Here is a 19,058-nt window from a genome sequence, read left to right on the forward strand (position 1 = left end):
TTAGGAGGGGGAGAAAAAGTTGCCTAGCAAAATAATGAAGCTAAGGTCAACGGGTTGGATTCCTGCCTGGAAAGAAAGAGAGTGTTAGGTTTCTGTGACTGCAGCTGCATTGGTGTGGATGTAAGCTGCAGGAGCTTTGGTGATACAGGACTGGACATGTTTCCTTGAAGCTTGGTTGCTGATCTGCTACATCATTCATTAGTACTCTCTCATATGCAGCCACTTATGGATTTGATTTCATAACGATAACATTTAGCAACCTCATTGTGTTGTTTTCCTCTTGTGAAGCAGGTTTGCTACAACACCGCCAACAGACAGACTCCATTTTTTCGTGCTTCTCTGCTATTATTTTATTCAAAACCTCAGTAGGTGGAGGACCATAGGGGGATGCTGAAGGGATTTTTGCAATTAATATTTTGGTTTTGTTCTTACCGGTGTGTTCCTCGCTGCCTGCAGCGTGCCTCAAGGCTGCACAGCAATGCGACATGGGCCAAACGCTAAAATGCATAACAATTCTGATGGAAGGCTCTCTGAATATGATCACAAACGCACATGGTGGCTGACTAGCAGTGGCTTATATTGTATCACCTTTTCTGCGACGGCATATCAGGGAAATTGTAGATCAGAAAAAGAGGAGTCCATTTCTGTCAGAAAAAAGCACGGGCATTTTTAGGTTAATCTCAGAAATTTTCTGGAAATTTTATTTTTCAGATTTCAAAAGTTGCAAAGTTTTATCTTTGAGAAGGTTTCTGAGTTTTTAGATCATTTCTGAGATTAACCTCAGAATTTCAGAGTCTGTCTGCATAGATTTCCCGTCTCTTTTTTGTTCCGTCTCTGATAGCATCAGTTGCCGAAGATTAATCGGATGAAAATCTTTATCATTAGCCGGTGCCATATTATGTTTTTTGACAGCAGGAATCCCATTGCATCAGGTGAACATTCGCTATAAGGTCTGTTCACATTCCCCTCTGTGAGGTCTTTCCGCCTCGATGGAGAGCGAAGCTTCTCGTTGAAACAGTAATTTAGGGTTTTAAGCTGTCAATCTTTTGCAGCGTTTATGTTCCGAGGGAGAATAAAAATAACCGCAACCCCAAGGAATACATGACATTAATAAATCTAAAGATCTATTAATTTGGGGCATTTCAAACTAGTCTTACATGTCAAAAGCATGTTCATGCTACACGTTGCGCGTGATGTTAACGATTTAAAAATGTTAAAGAGAGTAGATGCGGTGGTACAACTGTGCATTAACATTTCACGCGTGTAAAACGGCACATTTTTATGACAAACGTAACTTTTTTCTCGAGTGCAGTCCGACCTGTGGGCCTAAATTGTAATATTTTGTTACGGCATTTGTTAGAAAGGCTATTGTTAATCTTTTTTCAATTTTCAAAAAGGCAAAAATTATGGCTCGCCTACAAGTAAGCGAGACATAAAAGCATAGGTTTTTCACTTCTAGTTTTTAAAGAAAGGAAATGTGTGCATCCATTGTTTTCTTCCTATTATTTTAGAAAAGAAATTGCAGTTGGTTGGACACATTTGTTTTCTTAACGCTCAAGGAAACTGGAGGCACTCTTATCTTGCCTTCAGCTTTCAGTTTTCAAGGAAGGCCAACGAAGACGCTTTGCATGAACGGCCATCACGTTTCGCACCAAAATCAGTTAAATAAACAAAAAAAAAAAAATCAAAATTAAGTTTATGTGTCAAAAATATTTCCGCCATAACCGACTGGAATTGTAGTCCAGTCTTCCGGTTCTCCGTTGGAACACGGCGGAACTTGTCGGAGCACACGTTCTGCTCTCCTTGCTGATTCGACTAACCTTGGAAATGCATGAACTGGTGTGACAGTGAAGAACCACAGATGGGGGCCACCTTCTCCTTGGTGCCATAACTATAGGCTTAAAACATGTGTATTATGTTGTAAAAACAGTAGTTAGGCCAAGGGACGAAGATACCCAGAGGGCTTATGGAATATCAAAGAGATAAGTGGTTGCTTCCTCAGTTTTATAGAAGAAAGGCTTGCTCTTGTGTTCTTTATGGCCCACACCTGTTTAGAAGAAAACAAAGACAGAGGAGAAAAGGGGACTGAAGTCTGCTCTTTACTACAGTTATGACTCTGTGTTTACATCCTCACACTCTCAGAACCACCACATTCACTGATTTGCATACTCCGAAAGTCCCATAATTGCAGGGTGCGTTGGAAGTATGACAGATTGGTTATAAATCCGCTTGACAAAGTAGCACAGCTTTAGCGCGCAGGCACGCAAAAAGCGCTGCCGAAAGTCGAACGAGCCTCCAGTCTCTCCCCGCTATGGAGCTCCAAAGCAAGAATCCACGTTTTTGCCTAAACGGTGGACAGAAAGGGAGCAGAGCGAGATTTAAGGGCTATCGTTTAAGGAGAGCATTCTTGAGTGACGGCTGACCTTTTCCTTCTTTCTGAAAAGCGAGGGAAATAAAAAATGCTCCCTTTCACCCTGGTTGCTGGGTTATATGGCTTCAGCTGCAGACTGCAGGCTGCAAACAGCAGCAAGAATTTTCCAAATGAGGGCCAAATATAAAGTTTGATCTGTCACGCCGAAACAGCCTCATTTGAACTTTAATGAGTATTGTTGCTCATTCGAGGAAAAGCTTGGACAAAGGAACATTTCTGATGCTGTTCCACAAGTGCTGATAGTCTATATTTGCTTAATTTGAAACATATTTAGAAAACAAAAATTTAACTCTTGTCATTTTTCACTTTAACGTTTAATCTGCAAACCTAAGTGTCATTTAAGGATTTCATGTTGTAATCAAATGACAGGAGTTCAAATATTTTTCACAAATAAAAATGTGAAAAGTGTGGTGTCCACTGAATTTCAACCCTGTCTACTCTGACTGCCCTAAATATAATAAAAGGAATATGTCAAATTCCAATGGAAAAACACAATGAATCGATTAATTTGATGAAAGGATTGATATTTTTTTTTTTTTAAAGAATCAATACTAGATACATTAAAAGATGCAAATAAATAAATAAATTCATTTGTTGGACAAAGAAACAAACATTTTATTTATTTCAATCCAGTAACGTCATTCTTTTACTGAACTTTAGTGAAATATATTTCTAAGCTGTTTCTGCTCCACTTAAAGTCAATACAGTGTGTATATGAGTGAATGTTTTTGGGTCAACATCTGGATAGCACAGGGTGTTAATAGAAGATTTATTCATTTATTTTTTCCTGAATTTGAACCAAATGAAGCTAAAACAGCCGCATGAAAAGTTCTGGGCAGAACATGAAACATTTTTATAGGCAGTTTTTTTTTATTATTATTTTTTTAAATTCTTTACATTTTATTTCAACATTTTTGGTCTAATTACTGCTCCGAGTATGCTGTTCTTTTAGCAAAACGTCTTTTCTTGAATCCCTATACGCCGTCTAATGATTCATCGGCATGATGCTGCCACCACCATGTCCCACTGTGGAGCTCACATGAGAACATAACATGTACTGTAGAATAGAATAGAAGAATAGAATAGAATAGCATTTATTGTCATTGAACAGGATTCAACAAAATTTCTATTGCAACTCCCGTGCAAAAAGTCAAATATATACAATATTAAATAAACAAACACACAATAATAATAATATATACAACTAAAATTAACTAAAGGCACTCAACCAAACCAAAGAAGTAATGTAATTATGTAATTATATTAAAAACGGTTTCCATTCTCTCTAAAATCCTGTACATTATTCCCAAATAAGTTCTGCTCTGATTCCATCCAGTTGATGGAGGTAAACACAACAGCAGCTCCCCGTTAAGGGTTTTTTAAAAAAAAAAAATTTTTTTTGCTGCTATTGTCATACAGACCGGATTAAAACATCTGGTCTGCATGAAAACATGAGAAGAAAACGATGAATGCACATTCTTGATGAGGAACTTTTTTTTCTTATTCTTCCTCCACACCCCACGCTCCGCTGAAACGTTTGTGAGGCAGTGGGAGAGTTTCAAGAAGAAGAAGGAGGAAAAAAAAGGGGCTGGACCTTCTTTTTATTTAACTTCAGGATCACAATGACTGATATTGAGGGAGTCCCATGAGAAACGGAGTGAGCTCCCAACTTTCTTCCTTTTCTTTCTTTCTTTTTTTGAATTAATAATTTTTTTTATTCAGCTACTGATTCTGCTGGAATTAGTGTGTGGTCCCTAGTTTGGCTGCAGATTCTCAGCTAAGGTCCGACATCTGGAGGATCCCAAATAACCTGCAGATGGAAACCTGAATGAAGAGGTTCTCCTTTGTCATCCTGGAAATTTTCCATTACTGACAGGAGAGCTTAAAGAGTGGAGCAACATTGGAAGGTATGCATCCCTAATGTTTCTGAAAACCTTTTTACTTATACCGAAATCAAAGTTCTGACTTTTTATGTATTTATTTATCATTAATCGTTTTTAAATCTCCATGTTTGCGCTCAAAGCCCTCGGAAGAAAGTCATGGTTCCCTCTATGCACTGGCTGCTCCTGCTGTGGAGACTTCAGGCTGTGTGGGCTCAAGACTATGAAGAATATGAAGATGAGGTTGTGACCACAAGGAGGAAAAGCAAACTCTTCACACCAAATTCCATACCACAGAATGGCAAATGTAAGTTTTCCTCAGAGGTTGCTTCCCTCATTTTTTTTGGGGGGGAGAGAAGAAAAAAAAAGGGATGGGGATGTTGTCAAAAAAAAAATGCTCATAGTGAAAAAGCTGAACCTGATACTCAAGCAAGGACATTGCTGGAGGAGGCAGCGCACGTGGATTGATCATATCTCTGCTCTCCAAGCAATCCATCTCCAGTGTGACCGCTTAGTGCTACGTTACCCAAATGTTTTATTCACTCAGAATCCTGTTTCCTCGGGCACATTGTCTCTCTCTGACATATTAAGGCGAAGATTAATGTGGCTTATCCTCAGCCTCTATTACGTCTACGGCCTCCTCCCGCAGCAGCAGAGTGACGCTCGGAGCAGTTTGTCTTGAACACGAAGACCTGCATTGATAAACTCACGGCGTTCTGAGAAATGTTGCAGAATCCGAACGGACAGCGAGTCGCCAGCAGTTGCAATGATTTTGATCGCAAACCTGACGGGAAATTAAAGTGGCGGACAAGTTGTAGATGGAAGGTTGACAGTCTGAAAAGAAAAGTTTGTCATAAAGCCAAAGCTATGCTGATGGAAAATGAAAACCGGTTAAGGTCGGTGTTAACCAATTAGGTGCTATGCGACAAAAGTAATCCTCCACCTTGTAAAGTGATTATTTATCTGTGGTTAACCGCATAGTTTTACACTCCACTCTCAAAACTGATGGCACCCTGCAATGGAGATTCAAGAAACTAGCTTGACAACATGAATCGGGCTAAAATATCTCAAAAAGCCCAATGTCTTTCTGTGGCATTCCGCTCGATTCTCATCTCCCTTCGCTGCTCTGTCTGGAATTTCTCCCATTGAGCTCATTTTCACCTTTAGAATTTCAACGGGGCCAATCAGATGAGAACAATTTTCCACCCTGTTTTTGTTGGAGAGTTGTGACAACTACATTTTAGCACATTAAATTACAAATAGGATCCTGAAAAAGGTATCACTTTGACAATCTTAGCTGAACAAAACCAAAGTGTAAGAACTTTACACATCACTTAATTTGTTTATCTGAATAGCTAACAGTTTCTACTTGAATAGCTAATAAAATTAGCATATACTGAGCTCTTTTAAACATTTGGAACTAAACAGTTTTCATAAGTTCAAGTTTTTATTTGTTGCTCGCGCATGTTTATTAAATGCTAACTGTGCTTTTTCCATTTTCAGCTTCTATCGATGAAGACTGCAGTTTGGAGTTGGCCTTCCTGGTTGACAGCTCAGAGAGCGCCAAGGACAACCACGAACAGGAGAAACGTTTTGTTTCCGACGTAATGGACCGACTGCAGGGCCTCCGGCTGCAGAGCGGCCGCGGACTCAGCTCCCGTGCGGCCCTCCTTCAGTACAGCAGCCAGGTCAAGATCGAGCAGACCTTCAGAGACTGGAGGGGCATTGAAAACTTCAAAGCCAGAGTCGCTCCCATTCAATACATAGGCCACGGCACCTACACCACCTACGCCATCACCAACCTGACGCGCATTTACTTGGAGGAGTCGGGCACCAAAAACATCAAGGTGGCCGTCCTGCTCTTCGACGGCATCTCGCACCCAAGGAACCCAAACATATTTGACGCTGTGGAGGATGCGAGGAACCAAGGCGTTCGGTTCTTCACAATAGGAATCACACCTGAAGCCAACGAAGCAACCAACATTGCACAGCTGCGTCGAATTGCTAGTTCCCCGCCTACCCGCTACCTTCATAACTTGCAAGATCTTGGCATTGTGGATAAAGTCATCAAGGAGATTGTGAGTAAAAAATTAGTTTACAATCGAACCACAAAAAAGCCGTGTAAAATGAGAGTCTTAGATTGAAGTTGGAGTTTTAGAGAGTCAGGTTAAGACCTTACTTCTTGTTGCTCTTTTGCATGCTAAGTTCAGGGTAATTGGAGTATTTCCTAGCTTAGTATAATAAATTTACAGGAATGATGGCACAGGTTATGGCTCTGCACCAAAACCTCAAATGCCATCTAATGATTTCATTAGGCTGACAACTGAGTTTTGTTCCAGACAGAAAAAAATAACAGGTAGCTCATTTACACGCACGCACGCACGCACGCACACACACACACACACACACACACCCTACACACACCGACCAGACACAATTTCACACCCACTTTCCACTTGCTCTACAGACTGGCTGAATGTGTCAAAAAATCTTCAATGACCACTCAACAAAGATCTCAGTTAAAATTGCGTATACACACTACACAACTCTAAATATAATGACCGGACTATCTCTCAACATTAACAGGACAAAGATAATTAGATAGATAAGCCACGCCTCTTGCATAAGGATACACTATAAGTACCAATGAGCATTCCAAGGACAATTAAAATAAGACTTCAAAGAATGTCCCCAAAATATATTAAAGTACCAAAATGAGCATCAAATGGTATTTAATCCACACCCTGCAATAATGGTAGTGTTCATTTGTCATAAACACAGGCACAGACTACAACAATCTGAGTCCAAATATGAAAAAATCAAGAAGAAATATGGTCAGCAATATAGTGCTAGTTCATTACCAATAAGGTAATGTTCAGACCTACACAAATGAAAATGTATTATGGAATAAACAAACGACATTGTCTTTTGCTATTTTTATTTTTGGAGCAAACCAAAACACAAGCTCTTAGACAGACTTACTAGAACAATTTTGCATTGCTTTTTCATCAACCTGAAAATCAATCTTCTGAATTACTTTGAAAATGATTAAGAGTTCAAGTTTTGTTCAGTCTATTCACACAACATCAGTCTTGGACCAACTTAGAAATCAGAACACATTATAGAAACTGCAAAAATAAACAAGCAAAAACCCCAAAAAAAGGTTGAACGTTCTTAAGGTTTTGTTTAGAACATCTAGGCTGAAGATTTATCTGACATTTTAGCTTTTTCTTTTTTCTTTTTGGACACACCACGATTTCTAACAAAGTCTCTTATGTTCTGAAGTGAGCGATTTATTAAAGCAGGATGTTCTGCCTGTTGACACTGTTGAATTTCAACTAAAGTTGCCAGCTTCCAGTGTCGATGTGTTTCTGAAAATGTTTCAACACTGCTGCAATTTCTGTAGGCGACCAGGGCCGTTTTTGATTTCTCCGAGGATGGTCCTTTTCAGGAAAATCTACAAACAGAGACAATTTTACTCTTTAAAATATAAATCATATGTAGGAATCTGCTATAAAAGTATGCTTGTGATAAAGTTTTACATTCAGTTCTGTTTATTGTGTCATTAAAGACAACCCTTTGACAATTAGATTTCTCAATGTGCATTTAGTCACCACATGAATCCTATATGTATCCACTAAAATTATTTTCTCCAATTTTCTTTTAATTATTAAATTGATTACCAAGTTGTGATACACTGTATTTATTACACTTAGAAATTATGAAGCTACAGGCCTGGCACGTCAAATATGAACTATCACTCAAAGCTTCATTTTATATTATGCTGCAAGCTTTATGACCCTGTTGTTATAGAACCAGGTCATGCTTATCATTCATATCAGTCCGGCGGTAATAGGCGCTTAAATTCCGTGACAGAAAAAAAAAACACTTGGTATTTTATTCTATGTTGCATGACTTTGTGTTTATGATGTAAAGCGCTTTGGAATATCTTGTACCTGAAATGTGCTATACAAATAAAATTTTATTGATTGATTGATTGATTCTGTCCTGTCCATTCTGATTTTAAGCAATTTATTACTTGATCATAATCAGCAACTAACTTTGTAAGATTGTTTCAGCTTTATTTTTTAAAAATTGCACAGTCCCAACCCCTTCTCTGCATGTTCTTACTGGTCTTTTTAAAGCTCAGGATAATACTCAATTATTGTAATATGTTATGATGAGCCTTAAAACAGTATCTCTAAACCGTACCACTAAGTTAAAAAACCACTATGAATAGGAAGACAGTCATACCATCTTGGGGTTCTGAGGGTTTTTCAGTTGGTGGTGCAATAATCTCCGTTCCCTTTCCTACAATACATTAGTAATACTTCAGGTCAACAAATTAAAAGATACAAATTAAAAATAAGTCACTAAATGCCCAATGAAAGGTTAATTGAAATAAGTCATACCAGAAGAGGTCCCAGGAATTCAACAGGAATTGAGGTTTTCTGCATCCTGTCAAATTAAGAGATACAAAACAAGTTGTCTGTTATATTAGTCTTATCTGCACAGAAACCTAACCTTTAGCCAAAATTAAAGCTCAATATTATAATGTGCAATGATTACTATGTTAAGTTATTGAAACTAAATTATTAACCGTGAGGTGGAGGGAGGGTTTTTAAGGTAGTCATATCTTCTACTGTGCCTGACGGCTTCTCAGTAGATGGCATAGAGGATGTTCTCCCTAGAATATAGCATAAACACTCCAACAATGTTGTCAAGGAGGGTAAAGAAAAACCTTAAGAAATGCCAAAATCTTCTAGCAATGTGTAATCAAAATTTAAAGAAAAACAAGGTACCTTGTGATGTCTCTTCTCCTAAACCATCTGTAATTGGATAAGTAAACAGAACACACCTGAATGTCTAATTTTAAAAACATGTAATATTACATCAGGCATGATGATTGATATTCATACCACCAGAAGATTCATTAGATTCTTGATTTGTAGAGCATTGAGTATCATTTACAAGTGGGGACGGGTCACAATCAACCTCACTTTGTCCACTTTCAGTGTCAGTCAGTTCCAAACTCATCTAAAAAAGAAAAATCGAAACCAGTTCAGTAACAAATAAAAACGTTAACCCAAACAAGTACATAGAATTTTGAAAAGTACCTTCAATTTCGATCTCCTCCAGTGTTTTGCCTTGCAGATTTGCCAAAGTCCCCCTTTCCATTGCCAGAAGCAATTTAGAAATTTTTGCCAGTTGAGTCGTAGCCTCTGGTAGCCTGTAATACTCTCTATGAACACGTAATATCATGTCCCAGAAAGTCTGCAACTTGGTCCAGTTCGTGATTTCGTAGGTTTAACACTTGGGACAATGTTGCAACATGCTTGCGAAGTTGCGTTGATCTTAGAAGTTCAGGTTTTGGGCACCACTGTCATTTGCATAAACCCTCAGACAGTCTTGTCCTCTGTAAGGGGTTAGACAGTTGGGTCTAGCAAAAAGAAAGGTGTTATTGTCTGGCACTCCACATTCCTTTCTTCTGCTAATGAGCTGGATGATGGCTTGAACCATGTCTGGTGATAAAAGCACAGCAACTTTTCGTCCCCTTTTCCCCTTTATTTCTACCCTGCTGAAATGGGCACAAAGTTGTTGTTCAAATGCTGTAAGACCAACTGCAACATCTTTATGCAAGGAGTGGTGTCCCTCTCTAGAAAGGCAGACAGCTGCATTTTAGAACCTCTCCACCTCGTCTTCGGTTGAACAAAATGATTTTTGCCAATGTACTTCTGCACAGTTCCCTATAGGCTTGTGGTAACGGATCACTTTTCAAAGTGTCAGATGCTAAATTTGCGACCTTTTCCAAATGCTGGTGAAGACGCTGAACATCCTCAGTGAAGGGCGTGGAAGGCTTGTTAAAGCGCTTGTCACTCAAGGTTGTTAAAGCTCTGTGAGAAACAAGTTCTGACCACTTTGATGAATAAAGTGATTTGAAAGCCTGACATGAATTTTTAAGCTCATCATTCCCTGATACTAAAGCTGTGCAGCATATAAGGTCACTGATCTTGTGCAACGAGTGTCCTAATTTCAAAGCAAGGCTAGGAGTTTTATATGAATGACTGTCTTCTTCAAAGCCAGATACTCTCTTGACTGCTTGAACAAGTACATGGAAGTTTGAGGGCCTGACAGCATCTTCAATGTTGTATATAGAAAACTCATTCCGGAGGATCAGCAGAAGCCTTCCAACTTCACGAATCTTTTGTCGAATATATTCATGTTTGGAGGGATCTTGACCATGTTTATTGAAAAATGATTGTGCAAGCTGTAGAATGTAAAAGTCACTTCGCACTGCAGAAGACACTTCATCATCTTTCATGACTGTTAGGAGCTTAAAAACACCTTGGGATATTTGTTGACATAGTCCAGAATCCGTCATTAAGGCCAAGCTCAAGACCCTGTTTGGTCCTGTCTCATCAGTTGTTCCTGGTCCTGTCTCATCAGTTGTTCTTGGTTTTGGATTTACATTTACGAGCATGCCGCCAAAGGTGCTTCCGAAGGTACAACCCCTGGCAAAACATGCAGTGAACATACTGGTTTATGTTATACTTCAGCTTGGGTTTACGTTTGATTTTTAGCAGTCCACTGCCACTTCTGTAAACCTCTTTGTTGTGAGTAGAGTTCCCCTTATTTCGCAACTGTGCTATCATTTTTTTTCGCAGTTTTGAGGCTTTTGGTTGTGCCAAAGCTTGAGCGACTTCAGCATTTGTCTTCTCATGGACTTTTAAGTGTCGAGCAATCTTAGACTGGGGCTTGCCACAAACAAAGCAGTAGTTTTTTCCATCTCTTGATGATGATATACTTGTAGACTGGATGCTTTCAACAGCTTCAGATCCGGTGACTGGCTCCACAGAGCTCCCTTCAGTTTGAACGTCAATGTTTTTATTTTCAGAAGACCTTTTCTTCTTTTTCTGAACAACCTTTTTAGCACGGTCTTCACTTTCAGAAATAAAACCTTCAGCCAAGTCATTCTCTGCACCATCACTCTTTTGACAGTCTGGTAAAGATGCAATGAATCCAGGATCAAGAATAGTCCCTTTGAAATGATTTGAATCATCTATTGAGAGTTCCACTGAACTATCTGAGTAACTGACAGAGTCAGGTATGTATTCTTTGTCTGAAACATCATCAGCTGAAGATGATTCATCAGAAACCTTAAAAAGAAAGAGATTGTTCAAGTATTGCTCTTTTAAAACATTCCAAAAGGAGAACTAAAGACACCTACCCATGAAGATGGTGAAAAATCAGTCCTCTGAATCTTTTTATAGCAGATCTTGTGCCATATAGAAGAACAATCTGAAAAAAAAGGTTGGGAGTAAAGTTAGGTTTTTATGGACGTATTTATTAAACAGTAATTTGTATAACAAATCATAATTTAAATATTTTCACTAGTAGAGATAACAATCTATGATTTCCATAGGTAAAACTAATCACAAACATGACATATTTGATCATCCATTACATGTGAATAACAAGATCTATACATGTTAAACTTTAAGAGTCAATTAGAAATCCAATCCTAATCCACTTTGAAAATACTAAAGGAGTAATAACCACACAAGAAAAACTCACCTTTACATTTCACACATTCCACCTGAGGGCAACAAAAGGTCCCAAGCAATGTGTGCATTTTTCAATGCTTGAAAATGTTGAGTGCAGTACAACATGGTTGCATTTCTGGAGAAAAAACATTGCATTGTTAAAAATGTCAGTGCATTCTGATCTAAAAGGGTTTTAAATTTCAGAAACTGAATATTGAGGGATGCATTTCATTTATAAAAGAAGTCCCTGAAAGCATTCAGTGATAATTTTGTAGGCAACTTCCAGTCATGTGCAAACACAAACTATGCAGTTCTGGGATTCTTGTTCCCTAACTTTGGTAACATTGTGTAAAAAGCTATGGAAGGCTAGACAAATTGCCTGGAAAAGGTGGAGAAGAAATTAAAGCAGGCTCCCAAAAAACATTACACTAAGGGTTATCGACACACAGATCTCATAATGCTGTCACCTGACAGGAACAAGTATTGCAGGGACTGTGTCTACACTCTCAAAAACCAATGTCCACTAATATACCCGTGGGAAAAATTACAAGATTTGCAAGTCACACAGCTGTTCACCTGTGGTTCAAGAGACGAGGACAGTGATCCCATCGGTTCTTCACCTACAGTTTTGTCAGTGTGAGCAGAAACCTGTGGAGAAGACAGCAAATGAGTCATTAAGATTCATTTAATATTGACTTCAAGTTAGAACACTATAGAGTAACACTGTATAAAGAGATGCGGCAAAGATAGGCAAGTTGTTTGGCAATAGTATTTTAAGCAAGGTCAGAGTGATTGCAAACAGCATTACTCTTCCGGTCATCACACACAGACCTCATAATGCGTCACCTGACAGGAACGAGCATTGCAGGAACTGTGTCTACACTCTCAAAAACCAATGTCCACTAACATACCCGTGGGAAAAATTACAAAGATTTACAAGTCGGACAGCTGTTCACCTGTGGTTCAAAGGACGAGGACAGTGATCCCATCGGTTCTTCACCTACAGTTTTGTCAGTGTGAGCAGAAACCTGTGGAGAAGACAGCAAATGAGTCATTAAGATTCATTTAATATCCACTTCAAGTTAGAACACTATAGAGTAACACTGTATAAAGAGATGCGGCAAAGATAGGCAAGATGTTGGCAATAGTATTTTAAGCAAGGTCCGAGTGATTGCAAACAGTATTACTCTTCCGGTCATCTACACACAGACCTCACAATGCTGTCACCTGACAGAAACAAGCATTGCAGGGACTGTGTTTACACTCTCAAAAACCAATGTCCAAGTGATTGCCAACAATCTTACTCTTCGGGTCATCACACAGACCTCATAATGCTGTTCCCTGACAGGAACAAGCAATGCTGGGACTGTGTCTATGCTCTCAAAAACCCAGTTCACTAATATACCCGTGGAAAAAATTACAAAGATTTGCAATTCGGACAGCTGTTCACCTGTGGTTCAGAAGACGAGGACAGTGAGCCATCGGTTCTTCACCTACAGTTTTGTCAGTGTGAGCAGAAACCTGTGGAGAAGACAGCAAATGAGTCATTAAGATTCATTTAATATTGACTTCAAGTTAGAACACTATAGAGTAACACTGTATAAAGAGATGCGGCAAAGATAGGCAAGTTGTTTGGCAATAGTATTTTAAGCAAGGTCCGAGTGATTGCAAACAGCATTACTCTTCCGGTCATCTACACACAGACCTCACAATGCTGTCACCTGACAGAAACAAGCATTGCAGGGACTGTGTTACACTCTCAAAAACCAATGTCCGAGTGATTGCCAACAATCTTACTCTTCGGGTCATCTACACACAGACCTCATAATGCTGTTCCCTGACAGGAACAAGCAATGCTGGGACTGTGTCTATGCTCTCAAAAACCCAGTTCCACTAATATACCCGTGGAAAAAATTACAAAGATTTGCAATTCGGACAGCTGTTCACCTGTGGTTCAGAAGACGAGGACAGTGAGCCCATCGGTTCTTCACCTACAGTTTTGTCAGTGTGAGCAGAAACCTGTGGAGAAGACAGCAAATGAGTCATTAAGATTCATTTAATATTGACTTCAAGTTAGAACACTATAGAGTAACACTGTATAAAGAGATGCGGCAAAGATAAGCAAGTTGTTTGGCAATAGTATTTTAAGCAAGGTCCGAGTGATTGCAAACAGCATTACTCTTCCGGTCATCTACACACAGACCTCACAATGCTGTCACCTGACAGAAACAAGCATTGCAGGGACTGTGTTTACACTCTCAAAAACCAATGTCCGAGTGATTGCCAACAATCTTACTCTTCGGGTCATCTACACACAGACCTCATAATGCTGTTCCCTGACAGGAACAAGCAATGCGGGACTGTGTCTATGCTCTCAAAACCCAGTTCCACTAATATACCCGTGGAAAAAATTACAAAGATTTGCAATTCGGACAGCTGTTCACCTGTGGTTCAGAAGACGAGGACAGTGAGCCCATCGGTTCTTCACCTACAGTTTTGTCAGTGTGAGCAGAAACCTGTGGAGAAGACAGCAAATGAGTCATTAAGATTCATTTAATATTGACTTCAAGTTAGAACACTATAGAGTAACACTGTATAAAGAGATGCGGCAAAGATAGGCAAGTTGTTTGGCAATAGTATTTTAAGCAAGGTCCGAGTGATTGCAAACAGCATTACTCTTCCGGTCATCTACACACAGACCTCACAATGCTGTCACCTGACAGAAACAAGCATTGCAGGGACTGTGTTTACACTCTCAAAAACCAATGTCCGAGTGATTGCCAACAATCTTACTCTTCGGTCATCTACACACAGACCTCATAATGCTGTTCCCTGACAGGAACAAGCAATGCTGGGACTGTGTCTATGCTCTCAAAAACCCAGTTCCACTAATATACCCGTGGAAAAAATTACAAAGATTTGCAATTCGGACAGCTGTTCACCTGTGGTTCAGAAGACGAGGACAGTGATCCCATCGGTTCTTCACCTACAGTTTTGTCAGTGTGAGCAGAAACCTGTGGAGAAGACAGCAAATGAGTCATTAAGATTCATTTAATATTGACTTCAAGTTAGAACACTATAGAGTAACACTGTATAAAGATGCGGCAAAGATAGGCAAGTTGTTTGGCAATAGTATTTTAAGCAAGGTCCGAGTGATTGCAAACAGCATTACTCTTCCGGTCATCTACACACAGACCTCACAATGCTGTCACCTGACAGAAACAAGCATTGCAGGGACTGTGTTTACACTCTCAAAAACCAATGTCCGAGTGATTGCCAACAATCTTACTCTTCGGGTCATCTACACACAGACCTCATAATGCTGTTCCTGACAGGAACAAGCAATGCTGGGACTGTGTCTATGCTCTCAAAAACCCAGTTCCACTAATATACCCGTGGAAAAAATTACAAAGATTTGCAATTCGGACAGCTGTTCACCTGTGGTTCAGAAGACGAGGACAGTGATCCCATCGGTTCTTCACCTACAGTTTTGTCAGTGTGAGCAGAAACCTGTGGAGAAGACAGCAAATGAGTCATTAAGATTCATTTATATTGACTTTCAAGTTAGAACACTATAGAGTAACACTGTATAAAGAGATGCGGCAAAGATAGGCAAGTTGTTTGGCAATAGTATTTTAAGCAAGGTCCGAGTGATTGCAAACAGCATTACTCTTCCGGTCATCTACACACAGACCTCATAATGCTGTCACCTGACAGGAACGAGCATTGCAGGGACTGTGTCTACACTCTCAAAAACCAATGTCCACTAATATACACGTGGGAAAAATTACAAAGATTGCAAGTCGGACAGCTGTTCACCTGTGGTTTAAGAGACGAGGACAGTGATCCCATCGGTTCTTCACCTACAATTTTGTCAGTGTGAGCAGAAACCTGTGGAGAAGACAGCAAATGAGTCATTAAGATTCATTTAATATCCACTTCAAGTTAGAACACTATAGAGTAACACTGTATAAAGAGATGCGGCAAAGATAGGCAAGTTGTTTGGCAATAGTATTTTAAGCAAGGTCTGAGTGATTGCAAACAGTATTACTCTTCCGGTCATCTACCACAGACCTCACAATGCTGTCACCTGACAGAAACAAGCATTGCAGGGACTGTGTTTACACTCTCAAAAACCAATGTCCGAGTGATTGCCAACAATCTTACTCTTCGGGTCATCTACACACAGACCTCATAATGCTGTTCCCTGACAGGACACAAGCAATGCTGGGACTGTGTCTATGCTCTCAAAAACCCAGTTCCACTAATATACCCGTGGAAAAAATTACAAATTTGCAATTCGGACAGCTGTTCACCTGTGGTTCAGAAGACGAGGACAGTGAGCCCATCGGTTCTTCACCTACAGTTTTGTCAGTGTGAGCAGAAACCTGTGGAGAAGACAGCAAATGAGTCATTAAGATTCATTTAATATTGACTTCAAGTTAGAACATATAGAGTAACACTGTATAAAGAGATGCGGCAAAGATAAGCAAGTTGTTTGGCAATAGTATTTTAAGCAAGGTCCGAGTGATTGCAAACAGCATTACTCTTCCGGTCATCTACACACAGACCTCACAATGCTGTCACCTGACAGAAACAAGCATTTGCAGGGACTGTGTTTACACTCTCAAAAACCAATGTCCGAGTGATTGCCAACAATCTTACTCTTCGGGTCATCTACACACAGACCTCATAATGCTGTTCCCTGACAGGAACAAGCAATGCTGGGACTGTGTCTATGCTCTCAAAAACCCAGTTCCACTAATATACCCGTGGAAAAAATTACAAAGATTTGCAATTCGGACAGCTGTTCACCTGTGGTTCAGAAGACGAGGACAGTGAGCCATCGGTTCTTCACCTACAGTTTTGTCAGTGTGAGCAGAAACCTGTGGAGAAGACAGCAAATGAGTCATTAAGATTCATTTAATATTGACTTCAAGTTAGAACACTATAGAGTAACACTGTATAAAGAGATGCGGCAAAGATAGGCAAGTTGTTTGGCAATAGTATTTTAAGCAAGGTCCGAGTGATTGCAAACAGCATTACTCTTCCGGTCATCTACACACAGACCTCACAATGCTGTCACCTGACAGAAACAAGCATTGCAGGGACTGTGTTTACACTCTCAAAAACCAATGTCCGAGTGATTGCCAACAATCTTACTCTTCGGGTCATCTACACACAGACCTCATAATGCTGTTCCCTGACAGGAACAAGCAATGCTGGGACTGTGTCTATGCTCTCAAAAACCCAGTTCCACTAATATACCCGTGGAAAAAATTACAAAGATTTGCAATTCGGACAGCTGTTCACCTGTGGTTCAGAAGACGAGGACAGTGATCCCATCGGTTCTTCACCTACAGTTTTGTCAGTGAGCAGAAACCTGTGGAGAAGACAGCAAATGAGTCATAAGATTCATTTAATATTGACTTCAAGTTAGAACACTATAGAGTAACACTGTATAAGAGATGCGGCAAAGATAGGCAAGTTGTTTGGCATAGTATTTAAGCAAGGTCCGAGTGATTGCAAACGCATTACTCTTCGGTCATCTACACACAGACCTCACAATGCTGTCACCTGACAGAAACAAGCATTGCAGGGACTGTGTTTACACTCTCAAAACCAATGTCCGAGTGATTTGCCAACAATCTTACTCTTCGGGTCATCTACACACAGACCTCATAATGCTGTTCCCTGACAGGAACAAGCAATGCTGGACTGTGTCTATGCTCTCAAAAACCCAGTTCCACTAATATACCCGTGGAAAAAATTACAAAGATTTGCAATTCGGACAGCTGTTCACTGTGGTTCAGAAGACGAGGACAGTGATCCATCGGTTCGTCACCTACAGTTTTGTCAGTGTGAGCAGAAACCTGTGGAGAAGACAGCAAATGAGTCATTAAGATTCATTTAATATTGACTTCAAGTTAGAACACTATAGAGTAACACTGTATAAAGAGATGCGGCAAAGATAGGCAAGTTGTTTGGCAATAGTATTTTAAGCAAGGTCCGAGTGATTGCAAACAGCATTACTCTTCCGGTCATCTACACACAGACCTCATAATGCTGTCACCTGACAGGAACGAGCATTGCAGGGACTGTGTCTACACTCTCAAAAACCAATGTCCACTAATACACGTGGGAAAAATTACAAAGATTTGCAAGTCGGACAGCTGTTCACCTGTGGTTTAAGAGACGAGGACAGTGATCCCATCGGTTCTTCACCTACAATTTTGTCAGTGTGAGCAGAAACTGTGGAGAAGACAGCAAATGAGTCATTAAGATTCATTTAATATCCACTTCAAGTTAGAACACTATAGAGTAACACTGTATAAAGAGATGCGGCAAAGATAGGCAAGTTGTTTGGCAATAGTATTTTAAGCAAGGTCTGAGTGATTGCAAACAGTATTACTCTTACGGTCATCTACACACAGACCTCACAATGCTGTCACCTGACAGAAAACAAGCATTGCAGGGACTGTGTTTACACTCTCAAAACCAATGTCCGAGTGATTGCCACAATCTTACTCTTCGGGTCATCTACACACAGACCTCATAATGCTGTTCCCTGACAGGAACAAGCAATGCTAGGACTGTGTCTATTGCTCTCAAAAACCCAGTTCCACTAATATACCCGTGGAAAAAATTACAAAGATTTGCAATTCGGACAGCTGTTCACCTGTGGTTCAGAAGACGAGGACAGTGATCCCATCGGTTCTTCACCTACAGTTTTGTCAGTGTGAGCAGAAACCTGTGGAGAAGACAGCAAATGAGTCATTAAGATTCATTTAATATCCACTTCAAGTTAGAACACTATAGAGTAACACTGTATAAAGAGATGCGGCAAAGATAGGCAAGTTTGTTTGGCAATAGTATTTTAAGCAAGGTCCGAGTGATTGCAAACAGTATTACTCTTCCGGTCATCTACACACAGACCTCACAATGCTGTCCCTGACAGAAACAAGCATTGCAGGGACTGTGTTTACACTCTCAAAAACCAATGTCCGAGTGATTGCCAACAATCTTACTCTTCGGGTCATCTACACACAGACCTCATAATGCTGTTCCCTGACAGGAACAAGCAATGCTAGGACTGTGTCTATGCTCTCAAAAACCCAGTTCCACTAATATACCCGTGGAAAAAATTACAAAGATTTGCAATTCGGACAGCTGTTCACCTGTGGTTCAGAAGACGAGGACAGT

General features: G+C 39.9%; 1 protein-coding gene across 1 annotated transcript in view; it reads left to right on the forward strand.

Moving 5' to 3' along the window:
• Positions 1-4,053: 4,053 nt before the first annotated feature.
• Positions 4,054-19,058, forward strand: part of LOC129378672 (collagen alpha-1(XXVIII) chain-like) — a 52,697-nt gene continuing 37,692 nt past the window's right edge. The window contains exons 1-3 of the mRNA XM_055059063.1: positions 4,054-4,338; positions 4,455-4,618; positions 5,815-6,389. Of these exons, the coding sequence (XP_054915038.1) occupies positions 4,471-4,618; positions 5,815-6,389 (723 nt within the window). The 5' untranslated portion in view covers positions 4,054-4,338; positions 4,455-4,470. The remainder of the gene's footprint in view (positions 4,339-4,454; positions 4,619-5,814; positions 6,390-19,058) is intronic.

This window comes from Poeciliopsis prolifica, unplaced genomic scaffold (assembly GCF_027474105.1).
Source record: "Poeciliopsis prolifica strain line A6 unplaced genomic scaffold, Auburn_PproV2 SCAFFOLD053, whole genome shotgun sequence".
Taxonomy (NCBI): domain Eukaryota; kingdom Metazoa; phylum Chordata; class Actinopteri; order Cyprinodontiformes; family Poeciliidae; genus Poeciliopsis; species Poeciliopsis prolifica.